This window comes from Colletotrichum siamense (assembly GCF_013390195.1).
Source record: "Colletotrichum siamense strain Cg363 chromosome Unknown KSG_Cg363_contig10, whole genome shotgun sequence".
NCBI lineage: Eukaryota > Fungi > Ascomycota > Sordariomycetes > Glomerellales > Glomerellaceae > Colletotrichum > Colletotrichum siamense.
The window spans coordinates 3,135,163-3,162,212 of record NW_023501023.1 but is presented as its reverse complement, the minus strand read 5'-3'; the positions used below and the strand labels follow the sequence as shown (position 1 = coordinate 3,162,212).

Genomic DNA, 27,050 nt, shown 5'->3' with positions numbered 1-27,050 from the left:
TGGCAATGAAATCTGGACTTGTCAACACGACAGCAGTTCTACTACCGTCTTTCTCAAATTTTCTCGGAGTGGATGGCGTGGTTTGCGTATCCCATGAACTTCACGCACAGCTGCGCGCTCTCAAGCAGTCGCTTCTTCGCGCCACCCCTTGCATCGCGGCCGGGAAACGCACTGTGAGCATCCTCGAAATCCAGCGCAGAGATCGCCTTCCAGATTCCATGCACATCATCAGGTGAGAGCGGAATCTGCACAAATTCCCCATCAGTTACTCATCTTCAAATCGTCTCCCACTAATTTCACTCACCATGTTCGGATACGACCACATAAACGCAAAGCTCGCCGTCCCCTTCGGCCGATCAACATGATACACCCCACTGGGCACCACCATCACCGAGTCCGCCACAAACAGCTTCTTCTCGCTCTTCCACAACAACACCGAGCTGCCGGGGAAATGCCCGCCCACTTTGACGACCAGGAACTCACCGCCGACGAACTCCATCGTCTTCGCCTCCCACAGCTCGTGCGCCTTGCCGCGGCGCGTCAGCCACTCGCCGTCCTCGGCCGACACGTACACCTTGCACCCGAAGGCCTCGGCCCAGTGCAGCGCGGTCGAGAAGTAGTGCGGGTGCGAGATGACGATGGCGTCGAGGCCGCCGAGCGCCTTGACGCGCCGCACCGTGTCGGCGTCGATGTAGGTGATGCAGTCCCAGAGGACGTTGCCGCCGGGCGAGCGGAGCAGGAAGGCGCGCTGGCCGATGGCGAGCTGGGGCTCGGTGCGGATCGCGATGACGGCGGAGTTGAATTTGTCCTTTGTGAAGGTGTTTGTGTACTTTTTGGAGTCTTGGAGCTCGCGGAGGGTGGTGAACCATTGGCTTTTGTGCATTGTCAGGTTAGAATTGAGGACTGACTCGTAGCAGAGACTCTCACCCGTCTTCGGCGACGTATTGGCGTGGGTCGTCGCAGATCTTGCATGACTTGACGGCGTGGCTGTCGAATTGGACGCCGCAGGTGCCGCATATCATGAGATCCATCTTGATTGTTTGCAAGCTTGTGTTGCTGGTAAAGTTTCTGCAGGGAACAGCTTCTAGCTTTCGCCAAGGGCTAAGCGGGATTCTTGTATCGCGACCCCTCGTGCGGAGTCGTGTCTTGAGTCACTGGTGGAAGCTTCACTGACTTTCGTGATTCCGTAAGCTTCACTAGCATTAGTCAGCTTCGCAATCGCGTTATTGTAGGTAACTACAAACCGGGCTTAAAACATTTGGCGTTGACTCTCTTTGGAAGGAGACACTGTTTTGATTGTTTTGTTAAATAAGGTATTCACCACTGACTTGGTTGTACGAGAGATAGTGAAAGGGCTGGGTTTCAGCGGGCGAATGTCGTCACAAATGCTGCGTTCCCCCACTTACGGCGCCCACTTCAGAGACTCCCACTTTCGCTGCCCACTCTTGAAGATGAGCGCTTGTTGAACCGTGATCCGACAATTTTCGAGATGAAAAAGACAGAGAGAAGGTTCAGGTTGTGAACCTTTCTTGTTAACTTCATTTTCAACCTGGCTCTGTCCTATTTCTCAAGTCCTTTGCGACAAGAAAATATACACATTTCTTAGGTTTGAGTCGATGTACAGGACCTGGAATTTAATTACTTAACAAGGTTGTTCATTAAAATCGAACAGCATCGTTCAACACCGCGAAATATTTGCACTGGACCTCTTACGAAAATCTTTGCATAGTTGGTGGTTATAGCAAAGGTTGGGAACATCGGTTGGGTAATCTCGAAGCCGAGTTAGAAGTGAGTTTACAATTTGACAAAACCCAGAATTTAATAGGTACCTATTTTTGAACGAACACTAATGTCGGCAAGAAACCTTGTAAGATCAAGACATATTAATACAACTCAATAAGTCTGTTGCGACCTTGAATAACACGGACGATAGATCGGTCCGCTCCGCTCCGCCATGCCAAGACGCCCTGGCGATCCAAGACCACGATGCCGAAGATCCCTCTTGGCCTTGGCGTTAATATAAGGTTGCTTGGCCCATGGATCAGATGGGTCTTTTAGGAGTCCGAGAGCACCAGAATGCCATCTTTCAGGAATAAACCTCACGAGAGGGGCTCGGAGGCTGCACCGTGATCGGTAGTGAAGCCGGCCCTTGTACCCTGGTGGAGACGCTTGCGTACGTATTCCACATGCCATCTCACCTGTAAGCAGTCATCGTCTCCCTCTTGGTTGAAGTAAAACATGAATGTCCATGGTTTGAGAGCTGCCCAGGCAGTGATTTCACCCTCCTTGCATGCTGCAGGTTGATTTGACAGCATCCAAGCTTGTTGGTGATTTGCGGATTTACAAAACCCAACATGACGGGCGGATCGCGGCTGAGACTCCTGTATCCTACCCCGGCATTGAAACGATCCTACCTGTTCGTACGACGTCCGCCAATACCAAGAGCCTACTTTGGTTTAGCTACGCTTGGCTTCTGGTCCAGAAACTGACCGTAAATTTAAGGGTGATTCTCCTGTGCGGTGAAATACGATGCCCACGAATAGGGGGCGTGGGCAGACTTCCATCACAGAGTCTCGTGGGCATCAGCCCTGTCAGGCTTGAGCGAGTTACCGACCCGATCGAGCCTCACGAGGGTCCTCCACGGAATGGCTCCGTGAGCCCGCCGGGGATATATAGTACCCAAGAGGTGTTAAAAGTCTTGGGCTAATTTGGTTTCCACCTGGGGCCGTGGCAATGAGGCTCTGCCGAGAACGACAGTCTCTAGACTTCTTGACGACTCCGACGAGTCCGTATCGTGCTCGTTGCTCTCCAACTTGCGTTGTCACGATCGTGAAAACTTGCATCGAGCTGCCGGCAATTGTCCTGTCACTTAAGACAATGCGGAGAAAGAATCAAAGTTTAGCGTGAATGTCGACAGCATCCTAAGCGGGCATAAACCAGCGATTTGGGTAGGGCAGTGGGTCTCGCCATTGTTTCTTTAACGGGGCAAGCGGCATGCAGGTCTGGAAATGATGCCAATGCGATGCCAACGCCTCGCTGCCGACTTAACCATCTTGGCCGGGACTCGAGATGGGTGGAGTTGGGGAGCATACGCCGCGCGAGCAACATCTCGCCGTATTGCTTCACGACACATATAAACCAGTGTCAATCCTTTCCGTGTCAGGTCTTTTTTGAGCTTCATCCTCAGTCAGCGTCACTCTTTTTTCGCATCACTCTTTCGACATTTTCACTTCTTCTTGAGAACTGGGTTCTACCAAACACTTGCAAATCTTCCATCATTCATCAAACCGAATTACCTTGATCCTTTCAAAATGAAGTTCACCAACGTCCTCAACCTCGCCCTCCTGGGTGTTGCCTCTGCCGCTCCCACTCCCACCGTCGACGAGGAGTCCACCGCCGCCATCGTCAAGCGCGCCTCCATCACCGAGTCCTGCAACATCGGCTACGCCAGCACTAACGGCGGAACCACCGGAGGCAAGGGCGGCTCCACTACCACCGTGTCGACCTTGGCCCAGTTCACCAAGGCCGCCGAGTCGAGCGGCAAGCTCAACATCGTCGTCAAGGGCTCCATCTCCGGCAACGCTAAGGTCCGCGTCGCCTCCGACAAGACCATCGTCGGCCAGAAGGGCTCCAAGATCACCGGCGCCGGCCTCTACATCAAGGGCGTCTCCAACGTTATCGTTCGCAACCTAGCCATTGCCAAGGTCAAGGAGGCCTACGGCGATGCCATCGGCATCGAGTCCTCCACCAACGTCTGGGTCGACCACGTCGATGTCTCGTCCGATATGAGCAACGGCAAGGATTACTACGACGGCCTCCTCGATATCACCAAGGGCTCCGACTGGGTCACCATCTCCAACTCCTACATCCACGACCACTACAAGACCTCCCTGATTGGCCACGTCGACACCAACACCAGCGATAAGGGCAAGCTGCACGTCACCTACGCCAACAACTACTGGAACAACGTCAACTCGCGCAACCCGTCCGTCCGCTTCGGCACCGTTCACATCTACAACAACTTCTACAACAAGGTCGGCAGCACCGGTGTCAACACCCGCATGGGCGCCCAGGTCCGTGTCGAGTCGTCCGTTTTCGAGAACTCCAGCAAGAAGGTCATCCTGTCTGCCGACTCGAAGGAGACTGGATACGCTACCGTTTCCGACATGTCCTACGGTGGTGGTGAGAACACTGCTCCCAAGGGCGACCTCGGCTCCAGCAAGATTCCCTACAGCTTCACTCTGTACGGTAAGGCCAACGTCAAGAGCAAGGTTGTTGGCACTGCTGGCCAGACTCTCAGCTTCTAAGCAGTTTTTGGTAAATGGAGGACGGGCATGTGATTGTGCCTGTCGAGAGGGTATAGGGCTTTCTTTCACCTGCATAGGACATTCTGTGGACATAATTCATTTTGTATTTACTTATTCTTACACATGGCATATATGATTGTACATATATACGCACACATATTCGACGCCAAATTGACACTTGGAACAATTTCATTTCGAACCATGTCTTACACATGCTTTTGGAAGTTGGAGCAGATACGTGTTCAACAGTGACCTACAAATTCGAGATACATCAAGATAATTGATCTAGTTGCGAAAAGCCCAGGTCATACAAGAGATTCAAATGAGGGGTAGATGATGGGAAAAAAGCCGAAAGCTGGTTATTCTGGTGTCTACGATAATATTTCTTCTCCAGCAACCTACTATCCTGGTGAGCCGTACCGTTTGATCACTACACATTAGAGCCCTTCAAGTAGTTCTCACTTTACTACCCATTCCTTTAGCCCGTCCTTCGTCTTCCACCCTAGTGTCTTTCTATCCTTGGTCTCTATCAGGTCTGCTTTCGTTTTGTGCCACGCATTACTACCGATTCTTTGGCCGGTAAGAACCAGCCACGTCGGTTGCTCCAGACACTTGCATTGCTGTGTCTGCTCACGCTGGTTTCTTCCGCACATGTTGGCTACCAAATATGTCACCCCAGCCTCCCAAGGGCCATCTGACATCGCCATGTATCTTCTCCTTCCAACTTTCCATTTCAGCTGTCCCCGTTTATCGCATCTCACCTCCCTTCCATTTATCGGTAACCCTTCGTGGCGCATTTGCGAGAAAACTCCCTGCCATGTGGACACGTTAAACGAGTTCCGCGATGAAGTGGTGTGCCAGCTTTTGCCCTGTACCGCTGGTGTTGGTGAGTCTCCCTCTATGAAATGAATCGGGAGTAGTCCCGTTCCAACTAATTCGGATACCACCTCGCCGTGTGTCCGCTGATAGTCAATCTTTACCTGTGCCGCATCTGAAGCCAGTGCAAGCACCCCATATATCCTGTCCACTTCCACCGTGCATTCCCTGAAGATCGTCCGGGCCAGTAAGCTACCAAGTGTTTGTTTGGTCTCATTTCCTCGTCCTCCCATACTAATTATGGCCTGGACCGCTTCTTGAAACCCAAATCGATCTCTCGTTGCTGATTGCCTGTATGCCATCGTGAGAGTGTATCCAAAAGGATCTGCATCGCCTCCGACCTCTGTTTTCGTTGCCCATCTCATCCCTAGCAACGCTGGCAGCGGCCAAAGGTCTCCGTCTTTTGCAAGAACAGGGTTCGGTCCCAGTTCGGCCTCCTGAAATGTCCACACCCGCGACATCCATTGACTGTTGCCCACTTTCGTTCTTATCTCGATCATCTTTTCCGTCCCTTTCTTTTTGCTTTCCTTGAAGCCCCATGTGCCAGGCAGGCACTCCACCTCGGGTACAAGACATAATCCTAGGGCCGCCTGCTTGTAGTACTGGGCCATTTTAGGTATCTCGATAGTCTTATCAGCAGCGTCTTGCTGATTGATGCACCATCTATCAACCCAAACCAGGTGGATTCCCGTACTTTCCAAGCATCTTCGTAATTCTCTTTTCAGCGTCTCGTCGTCGTATTGATTCCAAACGTAGCTGACGGTGGCGTACCTGCCCATCCTTCCAAAAGTTACTTCCACCTTTTCCGTCGTGATGTTGAATGTACGGGTTGGCAGTTCATTGTCTGGTTGTTTCTCCAGTATTTTCAAGCAAAACTCCCGTGGCTGTATGTCTGCGGGCTCGTTTCCTTTATTGTTCATGGCGTATCAACTGACTGGAGGTTCTCCAGTGCTTGGATTAAATGGAGAGGTCTTTGGGCTTTTGTCGGAAGTCGGCATTCATGTTCCGTCACTGTGACCTGATTGCCGATATGTGTCTACCAGGAGATATGATGCGCCTTCGGTTTTGATCCGTGAAATCGCAGGCAGAACTACTATTGAGACCCACAATCCTAAGTGGGAAAAGTCAGTTGGCGCAGTGGAAAATACGAAAATGGGTCGCAAACGGATGGACCCCAAGGAAAATAATTGGAAGCGGTATTTGGCAGAATGAAGGCCGGGAGAGAAAGTCATCGGTTCCGTGTCACAAGAGGTTAAAGCCGTAATCCGCTTGAGGTGTGGATGACGGGGCCATTTTATAGTTATCAGACTTGCAATGGAGACCTGTTTAGCGACCAAGTCCAACCAAGTGTGCATCCCCTCTCAGGCTTCTTTGGATGCTGACAGGCTGGTCGGGAACATGAACCCCACAGCTTTATCGATTTGATCCAGTAGAGAACAGCTTTAAGTGAGAATACAAAGGTAGCATACTTGGAAATAATTATATATGCTGAGACTCTCCAGTAGCTCGCAGCCCGGCCTTTGGATTTCTCCTCAGACTTTTTGACACCTTTCTAAGATCTTTCAACAATGTGCTTCCCTTCATTTTGGATTGTTCCACAGGCTCTATCATATTTTCTCGGGTCCTTGGCAACGAGAATAGAACTCTTTGCACCCATTGATGTAGATGTTCAAGATGAGGACAGACGGACGCCGCTGCACCTAGCTGCCCTATTCAACTATAGAGGGGCAATTGGACTCTTCCTTAGAGTCGAATTTGACAAGCAACACGGCTTTGTCGCTGACAATCATGCCAAAAATAAGAGAGGAAGTATACTTCAATTGGCTCCTGCGTTCAGTGCGATTAAAGCTGCGGAAATCCTCATGGGGAACTTCAAAGGATCCCCGAAACAAGCAATTACCAAAAACCCACCGCGCACTTGTGGGCTCGTGAACATTTCTAATCCACCACACAATTATCGCTTTCAAACACCCGCCGATTGGCTACTCTGCCTTTGCTTCAAGACCCCTTAAAGCAATTTCATCATCCGGTTTACGTCGCAACTCCTCCTCAGCTGGAAGATTCTGGCCCTGGTGACGTGCCATCTAGCTCAGCCGTTGTTCTAGTTTCGTCCCCCGTATTATTCGTTTCCGCGCCGTAGACGAGGCATGAGGGTCCGTCTAGCTCCGCCATGACATGCCCACTCTCAAGCTCTGCTAGCGCTGTGCTACCCGTCCCGAACAGCTTTGATTCAGGGCCCAGCTCATGTCTGTTGGCGTTGTCGCCGCTTCCAAGCTCTGGCATTGCGGTCTCTCCATCCTTGTCAGGCGATATTCCTTTCCTTCTCTTGCGCCATAGAGCGAGTAATACGGCGCCTACTATTATGGGCAGAGTAGCCCCGATTGCAATGCCTGCCTTCGCAGCTGGAGAAAGCCTATTCGAAGAGGAGGCGTCAACGTCATTGCCGCCTGAAGAATTGGACTCTGCGGCGGGGCTTGTCGGTTCCGTCGTGTCTATTCCAGTTGTTGTAGTTGATTAAGTGTTTATCACTATCGCCGATGTAACGGTTGACGTATCGGCTGTAGCTGTCATACTACTAGGCAGCGCTGTTTCGGAAGAATCGAGGTAGCCTTCTGCGACGCAAAATTCGGCAAAAATAGGCCAAATATCCCCTGGGCTTGTGAGCTCAATCATCCATAGGTACTCGACCAACGAAACGCAATGACTTTAACTCCAAGAGCCAGTCATGTGGATGATAACTGACCTGGAAACTTTCGGTTGAATCGCTTACACTTGATTTCAACGCATGTCTTCATAACCGCACGCAGGACGTCATCCGTACTTTCAGTGCATATGCACTCGTCATCAAGTCCCAGTTGACAGTTTGTCAAGGAATCGCCGCCAGTCACGAAGCAGTATTGCGCGCAGTATGGCATTTTGGTCCGCCATGTCGTTCCATTGACCGCGCTGGCAAAGCGTATGGCTAGCGCGGCGGTGAAAAGGAAGGCCTTCATTGGGGACGGAGGGATAAGACTCAAGAGGTCCGATCCAGCTGAGCGTGTAGCTCAAGCATCAAGTTGCTGCAAGCAGATGCGCCAACAATGAGCATGCGCATAGACTAGGGGGCGAAAGAAACAAGAGACAGGAGGTACAAAGGGAGTGAGTCGAACTGGCGCTGTGCTAGGTATGTATCCTGGCGGGGGCCAAAGTTGTGGCCTGCTGCCTGGGGGCAAGAAACACGAGCGGGACGGGCGGTGCAGCCAACGGAACATGCATTTTTCCATGAGAATACAAGGATGCATTAGACCTATGAGACTTCAAGCAATCATAAGAATGTGGTCGTTCTTTTGTTTGGTCCGTTGGTCGGGTCTATTTTCAGGTCTCATGGAGTTCGCCTGCCCATCGGGCCATTCAAACCCCGGTCCCAACGAGATGTCAACCACTAACTTGATTGCTCCGCCCAGTCCCGGAGTGTGATTGGAGTATGTGTTGGACGTGCCAAATGACAAGTTGAACTTCTTTAGTATGCTATTGAGCCCAAAGTCTGTTTCTGGGACTCTATGGAATGACGAAAGCGTCCCTTGAGTCAACTACGCTGACACCGGAGATGTCTTCGGCAACCTGTCAAATGATGTGGCCTTGGCTGCTATTTAAACCACTTTTAGGTGATAATGTACCAAAAAGAGATTAAGGAAGGGGTTGGTATTACAGTCCCGCGCACTGAGGGATTCGCGGGTGCGCGGCGTGGGGGACTAAAGGGGAACTTGAAGTAGGCAGGAAAAGACCTTGGTGGTATATGATTGACCAAACGTTCCATGGTATTATTATTCACAGTAATACGAACGCAACATGCTAACATCAGTTATGTACAAGTAGTGGCAACTTCCTGTAGCTTTCATCATCACCGCGTCCACGTCATCAGTCAAATATTAATAACCATCTTCGAAATGGTTGCCTCGCCCTCACAAGTTGCCTCCACCACCCAGCATGAAATTTCCACGGCGCTGATGCCATAAGCACTTATTCAAGAATCTCAGAAGGACTTCAGTCTCAATGTGATGCTGGTGTGGACCACCGCGCGGTTACAAACCCCGACATCGACATTATCCCCCACCCTCTGACGATTGGCCACTATGCCTCTGTCTCAACAACCTTATACGCTCTCCTAAAGCAAGTTCATCCTCTTGTATCCGTTGCAGCTGCTCTAACGTCCGCCTTCTCTCCCTCAAGAGCTGCTCCTCGTGAAGCAGGTGCTCCAACTCCGCCGTGCTCGGAAGTGACGGTTCCGACGAGTTGGAATTGATATAATCTCCGATCATAGGCTGTGCTATATTCGTTGCTGGGGGCAGTGACGGTGTAGGATGCGAGATCATGGATCCAGCCTCCGGCGAAACTGCGCCTTGTTCCACTGGAGGCGTGACCTCGCCTTCAACAAGCCTCGTCTGTCCTTTGATCAACGCAGTGGTTGCGTCCAGCTCAGCCATGCCTTGATGATTTGAGAATGCCGTTGAGTGCGTTTTGTCCAGCCCAGTAGTCATCGTGCTCGAGTCCAGTTCATGTCTGTTAGAGATGTCGCCATTATCGAGCTCTGGGACTGACGATTCCTCGTCTTTTTCGGTTGACGCAGCCGTCCGTTTCCGTTTCCAGATAAACAGAATAACAGCCACCAAAGCCACCGCAAGCGCAGCTCCAATTCCGACACCTGCCTTTGCACCTACTGACAATGCATTAGAAGAGTCATTGTTGCTGTCGCTCTCGTCGGTCGTGGGTGCCGTTTCTGCCGTCGGTTCAGTAGAGGGGTTCGCAGTTGTCGCTGATCCTGTCGTAAATGGCCCAGTTTCTCCTATTGTTGCAGTGATGTCCGATGTGATAGTCGCCGTAGAGCCACCAGAGCCTGTTGTTACTGTAGTCGCCAGTGTGGCTATGACGATTGGTCCGATGGTGACCGTCGTTGCTTCGCCCAATGCTGTTGAGGCGGCATCTATCCAGTCATTTGCGACGCAGTACGCTGCAAAGGCGGCATAGGCCTCTGCAAGGACTTGTCAGCACCACAAATCACAATCTCGAAACGACTAGAGGGGGTTAATCAGGACTGATAACTACTTTTGAACGTCACGTCTCCTGGACAGCTACTCTCTATACAGCTCTTGAACTTTCCGCGGTAGTAGCTGGCGATGCTTTGTCTGCAAACGCAGTTGGATGTCTTTCCGAGGCTGCACCACTCAGAGTTTCCAACTGTGAAGCAAATCCGGGAGCAGTACGGGATGTCTTCCAGCTCCTGTGTTAAGGCGCAGCGAACCGCCCAGGCGACGAGAACGTAAATAACCGCGGTGGCCCTCATCGCGACAAGAAGCGAGTTGGGGGCTTTTCCCCTCGGGTTCGAGCACAAGCGCCGACAACTCCAGGAGAGGGAGGGTAAAGGTGCCAAACAGACAGGTATGGGGTCGGGGGGCTTCCAACGGGGGTTGGCCTCAGTATGTACTTCGGCGGTGGCCAAGCTGGTGGCCTGGGGCAAGACAACACGACATGGACAAAGAAGGACCGCACTGCTAACGGACCATGCACTTGCATATTGTGGCAAGGATATGACTGGGGCTTCAGACCTTTTCGGGCTATCATGAGTGTTACCGGGGGTATCTTTGGCTCGTTGGTTGGGTCTTATTTACTGGCCTCATGGGTTCGCCCTTCCATCGTGCCATCCAAACCCCGGTCCCAACAAGATATCGACCACCAACAGAGTGTTCCAACCGAGTGTAGCAGCTGGCGAAGGACCCATAAAGCCCATAGTCTAACCAATTCACTGCTTTTCAAGTCCAAGTCGTCCTATGCCAAGTTCAGCTTCTCACTGCGCCCCGCGTGCGCATGACCAGGTCCCTCGCCTGTGTTGGTGATCACTCTTGAGGCATGGTCCACCTCGCGTCTGCCATATTTGGCATTGTAAGGCGAAGAATGAGGCCACTCATATCGACCATACGGCCGTTTTCGAACTTCTCTTAATAGAGAAACATGTCGGGTACCACAATGGCGGGTTTGATATTTGCCTCTCGGGCCGAGTCCCAGTCAACATGAGATCGCTTGCAAGCAAGCTTATTTTCGCTACACCGCATAATCTAATGACAAGCACTGCATTCCTTTTTGTCCGTATGTACACATCTGTCAAAGTAACTACAAGAATCTCAATCTTTCCTTCTTTCAGCCTCAGCAAACGTTCGGTCCTGCAACCAACGCATCCGCAACCGTCTCCGCAACCGCATCGTGGATGGGATAAGTAGGATGCAGCGTGTTCAGCCAAAAATACTCATTCACAGGCACCCCACAGCTCGCAATAAGCGTATCCTGCGCATCAGTACCGCTGTCCCTCAAGTTAGCATTCCATCTCCCATCTCATCTCTGGATCAAAAGAACTTACTTCTCGTACGCCTCGCAATACGCCGTGGTATTCTTCAACCCCGCCGTACTCGCAAACTTGCCCGGCTCCTCAATCGCCCCCGTAAACACCCCGTTCGCGTCCACAACCCACGCATTCACCCCCTCCCACCCCGTCGCGTTCTTCGCCATCGTGGCAATCTTGCCGTTGAAATCCGCCACGTCCTCCTTGCAAAGCTTCTGCGCGTCCGCGCTCTCCGCAGTCAGCATCGGCGTGCGGTCCACCGGCGGCACGCTCAACCACACAAAGTTCCGCCCGCCAGCCTCCCAGATCTCCTTAGCCAACCCTTCATACACGCCGACGATCTTGTCGTTCAGCGGACCCGTCGAGTCGGCGCCGTTCCAGTACGAGTTGCCGATGTCGTTGACCCCGATCCAGAAGGCGAAGATGGTGTCTGCGCCGGTCCACGCGGGCGCCGTGCGCGAGGCGTACGAGGTGTTGAAGAGCCCGGACACCTGGTCCTTGAGCGTGAGGACTGTGTCGGCGTACGGCTTGACCAGCGCCGCGTCGACGGTCGCGCCGCCGTAGGCGAGGTTGTACGTGTACAGCAGCGAGGCGTTGTGCTTGACGGTGAGGTAGTCGACCCAGTTGGGCCCGTTGCACGAGGTCCAGCCGGGGTAGGACGGGTTGCCGAGCGGGTTGGCGGCGGAGGGGGCCGCGAGGGAGGTGTTGAAGCCTGTTTGGGAGTAGGAGTCGCCGCTGTGATTTTGCGAGGTCAGTATTCCGGGCAAGAATGTCTAACTATTGTGGCGTCTAAGAGATGGGGGCCGAATTACAAGACGAAGGCGTGCTTGATGCCGGCGAAGCCAGGCCACTCTGCCGTGGCGCTGCAAGCTCTCTTCTCCGTCGCGGCGGCACTCACGCCCGCGACGAGCAGCCCTGTTGTCAGGATTTGAGACTTCATCGTGAACCCAGCACAATGAAACACGACCTCACAGAAACGAATGAATGTCTAAATAAAAACGAACGGCGTCCGATACGAAATCGATACGAAAAAACGAAAGAAGCCGGTGGGATGCGTGATAGGCTCAGGAAGATCGACGGGAAACCTGGGGGATTAATAAACGATGAAAGGAATATCACCAAGGGGGAAATGTTTAATCTACATCTCACGTCGCCCCAGATGGCGGCCCCCTCAATTTACACGGAAGCAAGCGATCGGGGGTACGGTGGGCTCCGGAGTGCTCGGACGGGCTCCGTTGGGAAAGGCGCCGGCATTGCGCTGCGAAGGAGGTTTCTTTTTTCCCTGGCAGGATGGGTAGGCCGGCGCCCTGCGTCTGCGAGCTGCATTCTACATCTCAACATCGCGGAGTTAAGCAGTTCTTTGAAGAACACGGCAATGATTGTCTCAACCTGAGAGAAGCTTTCTGTTAAGGGGGGTTCATCGCATCGTTCTGCCTCCCCGTCGTCCGAACAGGTGCCGATTGAACCGCACAGCGTGTGTGGGGTAGAGTGGTGAGGGTGGAGCGTTGAAGCAAAATAGAGTGAGGGTGGACTGGGATGAGACGGGACGGAAATTGGACGTCACGTGCGCGGAGGGGGGGTCTCCGTTTTGGGCGCTCGGCTTTGCTGCCGGGCGGTGACTGGGGGAGTGGTCGTCCTTGAAGCTTTTGTAATGTTGTCGTCTTCATTTTTGGGGGTTGTAGTCTTCTTGACACCAAACGAGGACTTTGCGCAACCAGTCTGACAACTCTTGCTTCTGGATCAACCGCAGGAGACCACATGCACCACTGTATTGGATTCTACTCAGGTGACAGGCTGCTACTCCATTGGATGTTCAGAACCTGAGTTTCGCAACTTGTTCGTCATGTTCCCGTCAATCACTGAGTCAACTGCTAGTGAGAGCAACTATATGTGGTTTGTCTTGTAACAGTGCTTCTCGGCGGGTATTTCTCAATGTGTAGTTTTCTAGAAGCTCTGGGCGCGCGGCATGATCTGCAAACATGAACCCTGCCACGACATGAATCAGTGCTGTGCTGTGCCTAACTACGAGAAAGTCTAGGTGATTGACCAAGAAAGTAAAATATAGAAATAGCATTGTGATGTGCTTGCAACTAACTCCGGTTGCTATATTTAAAAGTCTGCTCTAGATATAAGATCTGGAGTTTTCTGACTTTGTGAGTTGCGCAACTCTCACTCCTGATCTCTCTTATTCACACAACACCTTCAACACACAACATGTCCCTCCGCGCAATCTCATTCGTCGTATACCTGGGCGCACTGGCAGTCGTCCGCGGCCAATGGAATAATCCAAACATGTACTGCAACTACGGCACCGACCAGGTCCCTCAACTCAACGATTGCGGAAACGTAAGTCCCTCACTCCAAAGCTTTCTACAACGCCGCGCTAACTCATTATCTAGGGTCAAAATGTCTACTGCGTACGACTCACACCCCCCAGCCCAATCCGAACTGGAAACGAAACTTAGATCACTAATTGGAGCCACAGTGCATGTATCCCGACTGGATCACCGAGGACCCCGGTCTCGCTGCCGGTTTCCCCGTCCACCGCCAATGCACCACCGTGACAGGAACCTGCACCGTGACCGACAGCAATGGAAACGTGGTTAAGAGCAAAGGTGGAGGCGATGCTCCAGGTGTAAGTCCAAACTGCAAGGTTCTCTGTACGGTTCTAACAATTGCTGACTTTTGACTTCTAGTTTGGTGCTTGCGTAAGACCTCCTACCCAGACTTCTCACCATGCAACTGCTAACGATAAATTAGTGCTAAATCGTCAGCGCGAGTTCGCACCCCGGCTCTGGACGTGATACGAATCAGGTTCCTAGGAAGGAACACATGGGAGAGATGACAGAGCTTCGTAAAGTCGGCCACAGTAGCTATCAGCGACGGCGACAATGTCAAGAGTGGGATTGGGGACAAGGTCGACCCGATATACCCTATGATTCCTACTAGACAAATTGTGTTCCAAGAGTTGCAGCAAGACGGATGAGGAACTGGGAAGGAAATTAGATACAGTAGCGACGCAAATATATGACACAGATGTTCTATGAGGTCAAATATCTATCCCACCGGATGTGACTTAACTACACTACCTTGTGCCTCCAGTTCGTCTGCACTGATTGGCTACATCTCCGCACGCTATGCCAGGTACGCTGTACCTCACGTGAGATCGAATCTCACCTGAGATGTGCCGGAACTCAAGTGAGATCTCACTCAAGGTTCGGTCTCAGCAAAATCGCTCACAATCGATGTCTCTTTCAGCAAGAAGTGAAATTTAAAATCGTAAATTCATTATGAGACGTGTAAGAAAGAGGTCTTCCTGGACGAAGCGAAAAGCCCGTCAGGCCTTCCCTCGATCGCAACCGCCCGGGCGTCGGTTCGCCGCCAAAAGTTCCATACTCATAAACATGTATCCTGTCCCAAATTCCAAACCAGTTGTCCTTTTTTTCTATAGGGTAATAATAGTAGTATGATATCGCCATGCCAGATCCCAGATTCCGGTATAAATAAATGCAACAAAAATGGTCCGTCTCTTCATAGATGAGGTCTGTAGCTCGTCTTGTGTGATATTCATACAATTTGCGTGGGCCGCGAAGCAGCGAGGCGGTGAGTGGCGCCCTTACGTGAGGGTCGCCAGCATGGCGCGCATGAGCTTCGGGGGAGGACCTGTTGAAGAGACCATTGTCAGTCCACATGTTTTGCGACAAGACGCCGGTGTACAACAGATGACGCGCACCTTAGTAGTACTTTGGTACGCTGATGGCCATCCTACCTTTCTTGTCCTTCTCAATCCGCACCCCGCGTCGCGGCTCCTCCACCTTCTCGACCTTCTCCTCGAAGAGCACGACGGCTCCGTCGGGCATCTGCTCCGCGCGGACGAGCTCGCGGCCGTGGGAGTGAGCGCGGCCGTGTTTGCGTGCGTGCAGCTCGGCCTCGAGGGCCTTGATCTCGCTGCGGATGTTCTTACGGGAGCGAGAGCGGGAGCGGCTGCGCCGGCGCTCGGCGATGGCCATGGGTCCGATGGGGATTTCCTCACTGATTTCGCGGCGCTCGTAGACGGTGCCGGTCGTGCCTGAGGTCGTCGTAGTGTACGAGCGGGCAGGCGAGACGTCACGAACGATCGTTGTCTTCTTTCTCTCATAAACCTCCTCGACGGGGGCTGGGGGTGGTGGCGGCGGCGCTTCAACAACCACGGGGGCCGGCGGCGGCGGTGCTGGAGCAGCGATCACCGTGGGAGGCGCGCTAGGTGCTACTACAACGGGGGGTGGTGGGGGAGGAGCGTGGACAGAGGCGGGCGGAGGCGGCGGGAGCGCGGCCACGGGTGGGGGAATGGTGTAGATTTCCTCGTGGCGCTCCTCGATTCTGCCGGCAGAAGAGCGAGCTGCGGCAATTTCCATCTCACCTGCATCATGTCAGAAAGGTGCAACGAACTTTGAAATGAGGCTACTGACTCTGCTTGTACTCCTCACTCAACTTGAGGAGCTCATCGATGTTGTCCTGGCCGAGGGCCTTGAGAACGATGACGGTGTTACCCTGCAGGCGTTAGTCGGCTGTTTGATGCGGTGAGCGGCACAAAAAACTCACCTCCTCGAGGTAGGGGTATCCCAAGTCGATGAGGGCCCTCTTGGAAACGAGGCGGGCAGGGATACGAGTCTTGCCCTTCTTCGGGTACTCGCTGCGGATGGTTGTGGCACCGCTGGTGCTGGTCGACCTGCTTGAGGTGCTGCTGGACCTGGAGCTGCTTCTGTGCGACTTTGTCCTGGTGGATCTCGAGACCTTGGACTCTCTGCTGCGGTCTCTGCGTCTGCGCGACCGTACGACCTCGCGCTCCTTCACTCGCTCGGGCATGTCCCTGTATTCCTCATCGCCGTAAAAGCCTGGCTCGGCAATCTGGATTTCCTCGTAGCGCTGGGAAGGCGCAGAAGCGAGCTGACGGCTGCGGGGCAGCGGGATGGGGACGTAAGGCGGCGCCCTGTAGTCCTCGCGGCGGATGTCTTCTCTGCGGACAGGAACCGGATACTCCTCACGGCGCTCCTCCCAGAAGCGAGGGAGGGGTTTGCGGTCGTAAGTGTCGAGGGATGATTGACGGCGGACCATGGTCGGGCGGCGGACGGGAGAAGGGCTACGGCGCTCTCTTTCAAGGTGCAGGCGACGATCGAATTCGCGATCAAAAGGCTCACCACGGCGAGGTCCAGGTCCAGGGGGTCCAGGAGCGTAACGATCCTCTTCATAGTAACGGCGGTCCCGAACGATTTCCTCGTCGTAGCCGCCGCGGCGGGATCCACGTTCGCTACGGTCGTAACGCTCATCGGAGTGTTCCCTGCCACGGCGAGGGGGCGGGTAATCTCTGTAGTCGTCGCGCTCCTCAAAGCGGCTGCGTTCATCGAAAAAGCGGCGGTCGTCTCCGTAGTTGCGGTCACGCTCCCGCTCGTACATGAAGCGGTCGCGGTCCCAGCGTTCAGCGCGGCCGGCCATTGTGGGCAGTTGAAACGTATGTATGGGTGGGTTTGGAGACGAATTAAAGTCGGTTTAGGGTATCACAAAATTCGCAGAAAAGACGTGGTTGTCGCTAGAGGACGGGGTGTTTACTGACGGTGTCCTTTAGGCGGTGGAATGGTCGGGTGATGACAGCAGTCCGTGGTGGTGAATCCGGGAGAAATGCTGAGTGAGTGCTCGTGTTGCGGGATCCCAGATTTCAGAGCGATGACGACACTTCAAAAGGGAGAAAGAGCGAGAGAAGAGGGGGAAAAGCGGGATAATGTGTGCTGCGTAGTGGTGGAATGTTCCCTCTAACGCGAGCGAGCCGGGCCAATAGCGCTGGTAGTGTCGGTGAAGACCGTTGACCCGCCTTGTTCAGTGGTCCAGTGTGGGTATGGATTGGATAATGGAATAGTGGGTGCCGCCCTGCGTTGCGTGGCGTGCGAGTACCGTAGTTGCTTTAAGGCCAAGGGTCCAGATGCTGCGACACTGTAACAGTGGCAGTGCGAGTTTCCGGCGATGAGCGAGAGGCGCGGGGGGAGGCAGAGAGACCCCTTTGGCTGGCTGGGCCGATGACCGACGAGCGATGGGGCTCGATAACGGGTGATGTGATGCAAGACCGACGGGACTGGCTGGATGACTGGGTGTTCCAGCAAGAGTCGCCTCGTGTGGTGGTAGGCGTGGGTGGTAGCCGGCCTATGAGAAGTCGAAGCAAGGCCAGGAAAAGCCCACGAGTATGCCAGCTGACCTCACCGAACGGGACCTGTGACCTAGACCCGATGATGGACAGTCCTGGGTCTCGACGCTGCTCCCTCGTACTGGACGACAAGAGTCTTTCGAACTGCTGCTGCTGCTGTTGCTGTTGCTGCTGCTGCTGCTCCAGGGGTGGGAGAGATGACAGCCTTATGGTCGCTTTAAGGGTCCTTGAGAGAAGAGATCATTCGAGAAAAAGAAGGGGGCTGGGCGAGCTGAAGCGTTTTTGTAATTGTAGATTTAGTCTTTGGGCACGACGGAGATTCTTGGTGGAGAGCCAAAGCAGGCTTTTTGACGATGGAAGCCGGGGCAGGGGCTGCTTTGGAAAATCGACGCCGGTGGCAGCGGGGAGGATGGTGGGTGTTGGTGATGCCTCGTTGAAGCGATGATCCCGGCTCGTCTGGCGTCTGGCGTTTGGATGGTCCAACTTGGTGGTGGGAAGAACGGGTGGTAGGGCAGAGATGCCGGCTGTTAGAGCTGCCAACGAGGGATGGACCGTTGCTCTCCCGCATGCCGCAAAAAGACACCAATTAGGATGCGAATCTGCGTCCGAACTTGAGTACCAAAGCCTGTTTCATCGTCAGACAAGCTCCGGTTCGTGAAATGCCATCACCGCACAGAGGGGCAGTGATTGCCGGGCCTTAACAGCAGCCATCAGCGCCATATCGAGCCGTTGCGACCGTCGTCCAAACTTGGTGGGAAGTCGGGGGCTGCAGCAACAAGGCTACTCCTTGCAGACAGCAGCCCACCAAGGCCCGTGTCGTTGCTTTTCGCTTCCATTCCAGCCATTCCAGACCCGGTCCACCGCGTCCTTTAGCCTCAGTTGATTAACCCGCTTTTGTTCGCGATTCGAACCTGACAGTCGCCGCTTGGGCAGCCATCGACGGGGAAAGAGACTGAAATGAGGGTGAAATCTTCGCCCATCGCCCCCGGGTGATCCATGGACCACGACCCCGTTGTTGGGCTTGAACAGATCGACGGAGAATGGGGGATGCTGGGGATGCCGGTCGGCGGATGGATGGGCGGAAAGAGGTTAATTCTCTCGTTTGACGGCGGGTTTGGCGAGGGTGGGCTGTCAGTTGTCTCGTCTGGACTTTTGGACCGCGGGACGTCTCGTCCGTCGCCCTCAGCGTCTGCTTCTGGTGACCTCGCACCGCGTCTCATCTGTCCCTCCCTCCCTTTCGTGGCCTCTTTACCTCAGCCTCAACCGCGGAATGCTTCTCGACACTGGAATCTGTCGTGCTGTCGTCACAGTGCGGCCGCCTCACTGTTGCTGCAGCTGCGCCGGCCAGCGTGCGTCGTTGAGCTCTCTGGCGGGCGGGGATGGACTTGACCGCCACCATGCTCGATGACGTCGGGCACCGAGTCTGCCTCCAGTCAGTGCGCTGCGTCCATCGCCCAACCAGGCTACGGGGCCCCTACCAAGCAGCACGCAGCACGCAGCACGCAGCACGCAGCACGCAGGGCGGCAGCGTCTTAGCAGCGGCAGCGATAAGACCCGGGCAGGGGGGGCCTCTGAGGCGCCTGGGGACTTGGAAGCCGCAGGAAGGGCCTGAGGAAGCCCTGGGACGCGTAGGAGCCCTAGGTTGATTGCGAATCTCCACCGAGGAAGCGACGTTGTGTGCCCGATGGCGGCCCTATTGGACGACTGGCGGCTCTCGGTGCCGGGGTGTTCCTATTCTAGGCGATGGTGTATTTGTGGCATTATGCTTGTGATTTTGGCATTGTCCTCAAGGTGTGGCCGTGTGCCATCGACGGTGGTGCAGTCTGTCAATTCCAAACCGATTCCAATCGGCTGGAACGGCTGATGTGTGCGTCATGACTCTGTTGGCGATGGAATTAGAAGTGTGGATTGGATTGGAAAAGACACTGGACAAATGCCATTTGCGCAGAGAAAGAGAAGGAAGGAGAGGAGGAGAACCGAATAAACTGAGGTACCTCAGTGGAAGACCGTGCAGTACGTACCTCGGTGATAGAAAAGCTGGGGTGCGTTATCTTTCTCGGCTATCTGCTTAGGTAACTGCGATAGCAGATAAGAAACACGCTCGACTGGTGGGCACGTGGTGACGAGCCGACAGAGTGGATCCAGGCCTGGGCATTGATGGTGTCCACTGAGCGCTGGGTCTGCCCCAGGTCAACCGGCTTGACCACCGGGCTCCCGGCCGAAGCAAACATCGTCTGGTTCTCGTGTCGAACACCAAACCTTGGACCTAAGGTTTTTCTCGACGTGTTCGACCGAAAATACCAGGACACCCTTTCTGCGCGGGTGTCCGAGTCACGCCTTACGACAAGGCCATCGAAGAATCAAACCCCCTCGCATTGGTCTGTCTCGATGATCGTCAACAGCCACCTTTGGCGAGAACCAGGGAGCACAAACACGGGTTTGAACTGGTTCTTGAGACTTCCTATCGCTGCCATCGACCACACAACATGCCTACCCTGATGGCACATCGAGGCCCCCGAGAAATACGGCCTGACGGATCCGTGTGACGGCCCCAGTCCAACGACGCGGGCCGCCTCCACGTGCTGCCGCCGTTAAGCTTACCTCCATCCGGTCGACGTTTGTCCCACGGGGTTTTGCTTACGTCTCTCCGTCTGCGGCATACCCACAGCCTGCTTACGATATTCCGAGTTACGAGTTCCGGACGACAACTTTCCGAGGTAGCAAGGTCCGCCGGGCACCTGTACAACTCCGAGAGTCTTAGAGCACAAGAAGCATCGGCCGAAAGGAACGTCCCAGACGAGGCAAGAAGCCGCGATGCACCTGAAGACGGAAAGAGGCCTGTAACTCGAAGAGTGCTTATGTTTGGACCCCAGGTTTTTGAATCTCGCATTACGGCAAATGCCGCCGTTGCCCTCCCTCCGTCCCTTCCCTGAAGCAGCAACATTGCGACAGCATCCAAATCGGTCCGAGGGCTGTCACACCGATATGGGGCTTTTGCGAGGGGCCATCTGCTACCATTCCATCGCATCTTTCAACAGTTCAAGATATCATTTTTGAGGGACTCGACTTGCATTTGTTGAGGATTGCGACGGTGCCCTGAGATCATTATAAATCTGCCCGGATCGGATATCCCGGACCCTTAGACCCCTCCGTTGCTCCACTGAGACACCGCAACCGGCCGAACAGCGCGCGGGAAAGCCGGCCCCAAGAAACACGCGTACTCCAGGTCGACCATCCAGGCAGCTGAGACTCGACTCGACTCGACCTGCAGAAGGAAGCATTCGGACGCCAGATTGGGACATGCGCAGGCGGATAACCCGGAGATATGTCTCAAATTCGGCGTGTGTCTCCGTCTGGCGCTGGCCGCGACCGCATTCCCACCGACAAGCTATCGCCAACATCGAGACTTGGCTTCAAGGCTGTTGATCCTGCGGCTGCAATGTGGCAGTTGACATGTGTGCCCTTCAGCATTTCGTCCTCAGGATGGGTGCTGCTGGAGGGTGTCTTATTGGAGGACCGAGCTACAGCTTACCTGGCCACCCCTGGCACCAAGCAGAAATGGCTGCCACCCTTGGGAGCTCTGGCCTGGACCATCCCATCGGATAAAGGCAGATGAACCTCGAGCACCAACGGTGCGCCGGTTGCCGATGTCGAGTGCCGACTTTTCATCCCGAAACGAGAAAAGGGAATGGATTCCGATCTGCATTCCTCCACAGTCGCGCCGAGCATTGGCTAGTCCAATGTGCGAGGACGCCGCAATCCCGTTTGCAAGACAGCATCAAAAAGCGAAAAGTCTATTGCGAGCTTCTCCTTTCAGAACGTGCAGCTTGTCTGTCGCATTTTGCTTATCAGAGCTCCAGTCTTCAGAAGCATCGGTGTCACATTCAACAATGCTGCTGCAGCTCAATCGCAGGAGAAGAAACGCGTAAACAAACACCCGCCATCTTCATTTCATCACACCTGCATCCTGCCATCCCTGAAAACCAGAGGCCGTTGCAACGGTCTAGGCAGATCATTGCCGTTCCCTTACCACGTCATCACCAAAAGCACCACCCTCACTGGCTCAGACGGGAGAGGAAACGAGGACGCCGACTAGCCAGGGCTCGGGCGTGGGCCAAATGCGATGCAATCGGATTGGCCTTGGACGTCTCCCGAGCTGGCATCCGATGCAAATTGATGACCTACGCCTCCCGGGCTGGTGGATGTTCTTACCCCGCGTTGCGTGTGGGAGAAGCCGTCTGGGGTACGCCGCCGCGCCGCCACGGCGCTCTCCACTCACACCCAAATCTGGGGGAAAAGACGACCAGGGGTGTTGTTTGTGGTTGTGGCCGCGAAGTATAGAAACATCGACACGTCCCTGCGAGATCTTGCTCCATCTTCGTGGACCCTGAGCTCCCTTTCTGCACGTTCTCATTACACAACAGCTTTGCTCCATCTCTCGGTGTTGAGTAAGGCCGTACCACTTCCCAGCCGAATTTCCGAGCTCCACCAGCGCTGCCGCCCCCGGTCACCGCCGTGACTGCTCCGCCAAGAACCGAGAATTTTCGCTTGCAAGAGACGGTCTCCGAGGAGGAGACCCCCTCTTTCCCGTCAAAATGAGTAACGACAAGCCGGTTGTCGAGAACATCGACAACATCAACGCAAACATGGGCCAGACGATATCTTCGGAGTTCAAGAGACCGGACCTGGAGAAGTAAACACCGCCAGCAAGCTACAACCACCCGGATGGATCTCACTAACACCGTCACAGGAGCCATCCGGAGGAGTTCGTGTACGATCGGGCCGCCGAGCGGAAGCTCCGACTCAAAATCGACCTGGCCATCGTCCCGACCGTCAGCCTGCTGTACCTTTTTTGCTTCATCGACAGAGCGAACATCGGTTAGTCTATTTCTCGTGATTGCGTCCACCAGCCAAGCTAACCCGCCTCAGGTAATGCCCGTATTGCTGGCTTCGAGACAGACCTGGGCATGAAAGGCTACGACTACAACGGCACACTATCCGTCTTCTACATCTCCTACATCATTTTCGAAATTCCCTCAAACATTCTGTGCAAGCTCGTCGGCCCAGGATGGTTCATCCCGCTTATCACGCTGCTCTTTGGCATCTGTTCGCTCGGCACAGCCTTTGTGCACACAGTCCCCCAGGCGATGGGCGTTCGTTTCCTCCTCGGAATCTTTGAAGCAGGTTAGCACAACGCACAACATCCGTCCATCACGTCGCAATACTGACATGACCAGGCATGATGCCGGGTATCGCCTACTACCTCTCCCGCTGGTACCGCCGCTCCGAGCTCGCCTTCCGCCTCTCCCTCTACATCGTCATGGCCCCCCTCGCCGGCGCCTTCGGCGGCCTCCTCGCCTCCGCCATCCTCCGCCTCCCGCACTTTGGCGGCCTGCACACCTGGCGCATGATCTTCGCCATCGAGGGCATCATCACTATCGGCCTCGGCCTCCTCGGCTTCATCACCTTGACCGACCGCCCCGCCTCCGCCCGCTGGCTCACCGCCGCTGAGAAGGAGCTCGCCGAGGCCCGCGTCCGCTCCGAGCGCGTCGGCCAGGCGCACCTCCTCGACAAGATGGACACCCGCAAGCTGCGCCGCGGCATCTTCAACCCCGTGGTGCTCTCCACCGCCTTCGTCTTCCTGCTCAACAACGTCACCGTCCAGGGACTCGCCTTCTTCCTCCCCACCATCGTCAAGGGCATCTTCCCGGGCTCCTCCGTCGAGCGCCAGCAGCTCTTCACAGTCCCGCCCTACGTCGTCGGCGCCTTCTTCACGGTGCTCCTGCCCTGGCTCAGCTGGCGCATGGACCGCCGCCAGATCTTCTTCATCTGCTCGTGCCCGCTCGCTATGGTCGGCTACATCCTCTTCCTCGCCAGCCACGAGCTCAAGGTGCGCTACGGCGCCACCTTCCTCATCACCTCGTCGGTCTTCGCGCTCGGCGCGCTCACGAACGCGCAGGCGTCGGCCAACGTCGTCTCCGACACGGCGCGCAGCGCGGCCATCGGCACGAACGTGATGCTGGGCAACTGCGGCGGGCTCGTCAGCACGTGGGCGTTCCTGCCGTGGGACGCGCCGGACTACAAGATTGGCAACGGGCTCAACTTGGCGACGATCAGCACGATTTTGGTCGTGTCGACTGTGACGCTGATCTGGATGAACCGGGACAACCGCCGGCGCGAGGGGCGGGTTGCGGAGGAGGAGCTGAGCGGCGTTTCGTCTGAGGAGGAGAATGATTTGGACTGGAAGCATCCGTCGTTCAGATGGCGGCCGTAGATTTAGTTCGCGTGACGTTCGTCTCATATGAGCCCCTCATTTCGCCTAGATCTCATCGGATCACAGGACACCATACAAAGAATGAGTTGAATTATTCAGACGATAATATATTCATTCAAAATAAACAACATGTCTCAACTAATTACGTGAACTGAACCTTCCCCATCGACGCCTCACAACTTGCTCTTCCCAGCACAACACGCTCCCGCCTCCCCCTCAAACGCAAGCTTGCTCACCTGGTCCGTCGCATCCACCACCCCCTCCCGCCCCTTCGCAACCTGGCTCGGCGTACTACAATAACTCGGCGGCACGTCCATCACGGGGTTATTCGCGAAGAAGTTGCGCGGCCGCAGCAGCAACGTGATCGGCTCCACGGGCATGATGGGGAAATCCTCGGGCGCGGGAATGTGCGTCACGCCGAACGTGTGCCAGAACACCACGTCCTCCTGCTCCACGCTCTCGCTGCCGTCGCCGACCCACTCCGGGATGCCGCGCGACGGCTCGCCCGAGGTCTGCGGCACGTGCCGGCCCGCCGGCCACAGCTCGTCGTCGCGGTACTTGGTCACCATCACCGCGTGCCGCGCGAAGCCCGCGCGCTTCCAGACCAGGGAGCCCTCTTTCGGCAGCAGCCCGGGCACTTCGCGCGAGACGAGCTTGTAGGAGGCGGGCTTGCCGGAGTACGGGTGGAGTTTGTCCGTGTTGGCGATCTCCCAGGTGCGGGACGTGGCGCCGTTGTAGTCGGTTAAAGATTCGCCTGTTGTGGCGAGCTTGGTGCGCCGCGCGGAGAAGGCGTTGCCGTAGAAGTTCTCGGGCGAGCCGACGGGCGCGTCGGAGGGGACGGCGTCGACCATGAAGACGGTATTCCGCGGGCCGTCGACGTTGGGGTCGATGCGCAGGCAGAAGAGGTGCTGGTGGTTGTGCGCGTTGACGCCGGGGTAGACCTGCGTGCCCCAGCCCTTGGTGTCCTCGCCGGGGTTCATGGCGTACGTGTTGAGGATGCCGGTGAGCTTGATCTCGGGCTGGATGGTGCCGTCCTGGTGGAAGATCCACTGCACTGCGTACTCGTAGTTTGCGGCGGTGAAGATCTGCTGGATGATCAGCTTGCGGCCGCGGGTGACGATGACGGAGTCGTCGCGGAAGTCGGTGTGCTTGAAGAGGATGCCCGAGTCCTCCTCGTGGATGCAGATGGCGTTCTTGATGGTGCGGACGGCGCCGTTGCGGGTGGGGAACTCGGCGTCGAGGTAGTGGATGGCGCCCTTGCAGTCGCAGCCGAGGGCGAGGGAGTTGGTCATGTAGCCGGCGCCGTACTCGCCGAGGTCGAAGGCGTGCTTGCGCTGGTGGGGGTGCTCGGGGTTGCCGTACGGCACGACCATCTCGGCGAGGGAGAGGCGGTAGAAGATGGGGCGGACGGTGCCCTTGTCGTTGTAGGTGATGTTGCTGAGGACGATGCCCTCGCGGTAGTTGAAGCCGATGTGGAAGTTCCAGTTCTGCCAGGATATTTCGCGGCCGGCCATGGTGAAGGAGACGCCCTGCGGCTGGGTGATGTTGATGGGCTTGAGGTCGGTGCGGTAGCCGCCCTGCTTCTGGACGGCGGCCGGGGTGTAGTCGATGGGGGCGGCCTTGCTGAGGGGCCTGCGGACGTTGGGGACGTCGATGGCGATGATGGATTGCTTGTCGGCGTCGTAGATGGGGCAGAAGTCGAGGGGGTACTGGTACTGGCAGGTGTCCGGGTCGGGGCGGTAGTACATGAGGGCCTGCTGGAGGCGGACGGTGTTGCCGTGGCGCTCGTCGTAGCCGATGGTCCAGGGGTCGCAGTAGACCTTGTGCATCTCGTGGCGGGGGACGCCCGAGAGGACGCACTGCTCGATGACGCGCTCGTCGGTGCGGCAGATGTGCTCGACGATCTGGAGCTCTTCCATTGTGATCTGGGGTTGGGGGTGTTAGTCGCGGTGCGGGTGAGTTTGAGGGCAGGGGTACTTCTCACGATCGGTTGGACGCCCTCCATGAGCTCCCATTTTGTGATTGCGCCCGAGGCGATGTCGACGAGGCCGTCGTAGACCTTGCCGCCCTTTGCGATCACGACGACGTCTGCGATGCGGGCTGGGCGCGGGGCGGTGGTGGGCGAGGCGAGGAAGGCGGTCATCTCGGCCTTGCGGGGCTCGTGGAGGGAGACGACGTTGAAGAAGACCTCGCCGTGCGCCGCGGTGACGGCGGCGATGGCCTTCTCGATCTCCGCGTCGGAGAGCGGGTCGAGAGGGTGCGGAGGAGCCATGGTTGGTGTTTGTGTAAACTTGCGCGTGTGTCAATTAGGTGAGGGGGAGGGGAATTGACACGAGAGAGTGAAGAACCATGAGGATACCAAAGCGACTGGAGGGTTGGAGAGAGAGCTCTAGATAAAGCTTATATCTGGGGGAGCTACACCAGCAACGAGACTGAGGCCCCCTCACCGGGGAGCCGGGGTGATGGCGGCTTCGTCCCGCCACGGACAGCCGGATCTGGCAATTCCAACATCTGATACTCTCGGGACGTGGACGGGAGGCTCGTCATGCCAATCCAATGACCAAAAGGCGTTGTAAGCCGAAGTGAAGCGATAAGGTCATTGGGGAGAGGCAGGGTGGAGAATCCTGGTGTCTGATAAGAGCTGTGAGCTTGGGGATTCCCAGCTGGAGGGCCAGGTCTCATTCGACTCTCCAGATAGGGATCGTCTCATACACGACGTGCATTAGCTATTACCCGGCCAATTGCCCCGTCTCTCTGGGCAAAGGGGGAACCAGGGACCTTCAGGCTAGCTCAAGCGACCACGCGGGGAGTACAGACTGAGGAAAAACTTCGAATTGGCTGATTAGCAAAGAAGGCGGGCGGGGGGGAAAGACGAGACGAGAGGCTCGATGGGGAAGGGCGACACGATAAGCTCCCGGGTATCTTTATCTTATCGCGCTGGTTGGTGTGTTGCTTTGAGGTAAACGGTAAGTGGCAGGGCGCATCCACCGCCGGGACCGGAGCGTGCGGTCTGCTGGCGGGCCTTCGGCATCTTGGGTGGGGTTCCTTGCT

General features: G+C 55.5%; 8 protein-coding genes across 8 annotated transcripts; 3 read left to right on the top strand and 5 right to left on the bottom strand.

Annotated features, from left to right (window-relative positions):
- Positions 1-53: 53 nt before the first annotated feature.
- Positions 54-1,031, bottom strand: ymaE (Uncharacterized protein; the record flags this gene model as incomplete). Its single annotated transcript, XM_036646591.1, has 3 exons — positions 54-245; positions 305-872; positions 928-1,031. 3 exons carry the CDS (start codon positions 1,029-1,031, stop codon positions 54-56), a joined length of 864 nt encoding a protein of 287 aa, XP_036488902.1.
- A 2,280-nt stretch (positions 1,032-3,311) lies between these two features.
- Positions 3,312-4,307, top strand: plyB-1 (Pectate lyase plyB; the record flags this gene model as incomplete). The annotated part of the gene is made up of 1 exon (XM_036646590.1): positions 3,312-4,307. One exon carries the CDS (start codon positions 3,312-3,314, stop codon positions 4,305-4,307), a length of 996 nt encoding a protein of 331 aa, XP_036488901.1.
- A 4,958-nt stretch (positions 4,308-9,265) lies between these two features.
- CGCS363_v014740 (uncharacterized protein) lies at positions 9,266-10,503 on the bottom strand (the record flags this gene model as incomplete). The annotated part of the gene is made up of 2 exons (XM_036646589.1): positions 9,266-10,191; positions 10,296-10,503. The coding sequence occupies 2 exons, from the start codon at positions 10,501-10,503 to the stop codon at positions 9,266-9,268; spliced, it is 1,134 nt and encodes a 377-aa protein (XP_036488900.1).
- Positions 10,504-11,360: 857 nt separating this feature from the next.
- Positions 11,361-12,493, bottom strand: aes1-2 (Acetylesterase; the record flags this gene model as incomplete). The annotated part of the gene is made up of 3 exons (XM_036646588.1): positions 11,361-11,514; positions 11,572-12,288; positions 12,366-12,493. 3 exons carry the CDS (start codon positions 12,491-12,493, stop codon positions 11,361-11,363), a joined length of 999 nt encoding a protein of 332 aa, XP_036488294.1.
- A 1,274-nt stretch (positions 12,494-13,767) lies between these two features.
- Positions 13,768-14,319, top strand: CGCS363_v014738 (uncharacterized protein; the record flags this gene model as incomplete). Its single annotated transcript, XM_036646587.1, has 5 exons — positions 13,768-13,899; positions 13,953-13,970; positions 14,039-14,188; positions 14,250-14,261; positions 14,314-14,319. The coding sequence occupies 5 exons, from the start codon at positions 13,768-13,770 to the stop codon at positions 14,317-14,319; spliced, it is 318 nt and encodes a 105-aa protein (XP_036488295.1).
- Positions 14,320-15,287: 968 nt separating this feature from the next.
- CGCS363_v014737 (uncharacterized protein) lies at positions 15,288-17,025 on the bottom strand (the record flags this gene model as incomplete). The annotated part of the gene is made up of 3 exons (XM_036646586.1): positions 15,288-15,952; positions 16,002-16,083; positions 16,135-17,025. 3 exons carry the CDS (start codon positions 17,023-17,025, stop codon positions 15,288-15,290), a joined length of 1,638 nt encoding a protein of 545 aa, XP_036488292.1.
- Positions 17,026-22,320: 5,295 nt separating this feature from the next.
- On the top strand, positions 22,321-23,999 carry CGCS363_v014736 (putative transporter; the record flags this gene model as incomplete). The annotated part of the gene is made up of 4 exons (XM_036646585.1): positions 22,321-22,418; positions 22,476-22,603; positions 22,655-22,909; positions 22,963-23,999. 4 exons carry the CDS (start codon positions 22,321-22,323, stop codon positions 23,997-23,999), a joined length of 1,518 nt encoding a protein of 505 aa, XP_036488293.1.
- A 173-nt stretch (positions 24,000-24,172) lies between these two features.
- On the bottom strand, positions 24,173-26,271 carry cao1 (Copper amine oxidase 1; the record flags this gene model as incomplete). Its single annotated transcript, XM_036646584.1, has 2 exons — positions 24,173-25,924; positions 25,984-26,271. The coding sequence occupies 2 exons, from the start codon at positions 26,269-26,271 to the stop codon at positions 24,173-24,175; spliced, it is 2,040 nt and encodes a 679-aa protein (XP_036487943.1).
- Positions 26,272-27,050: the final 779 nt, after the last annotated feature.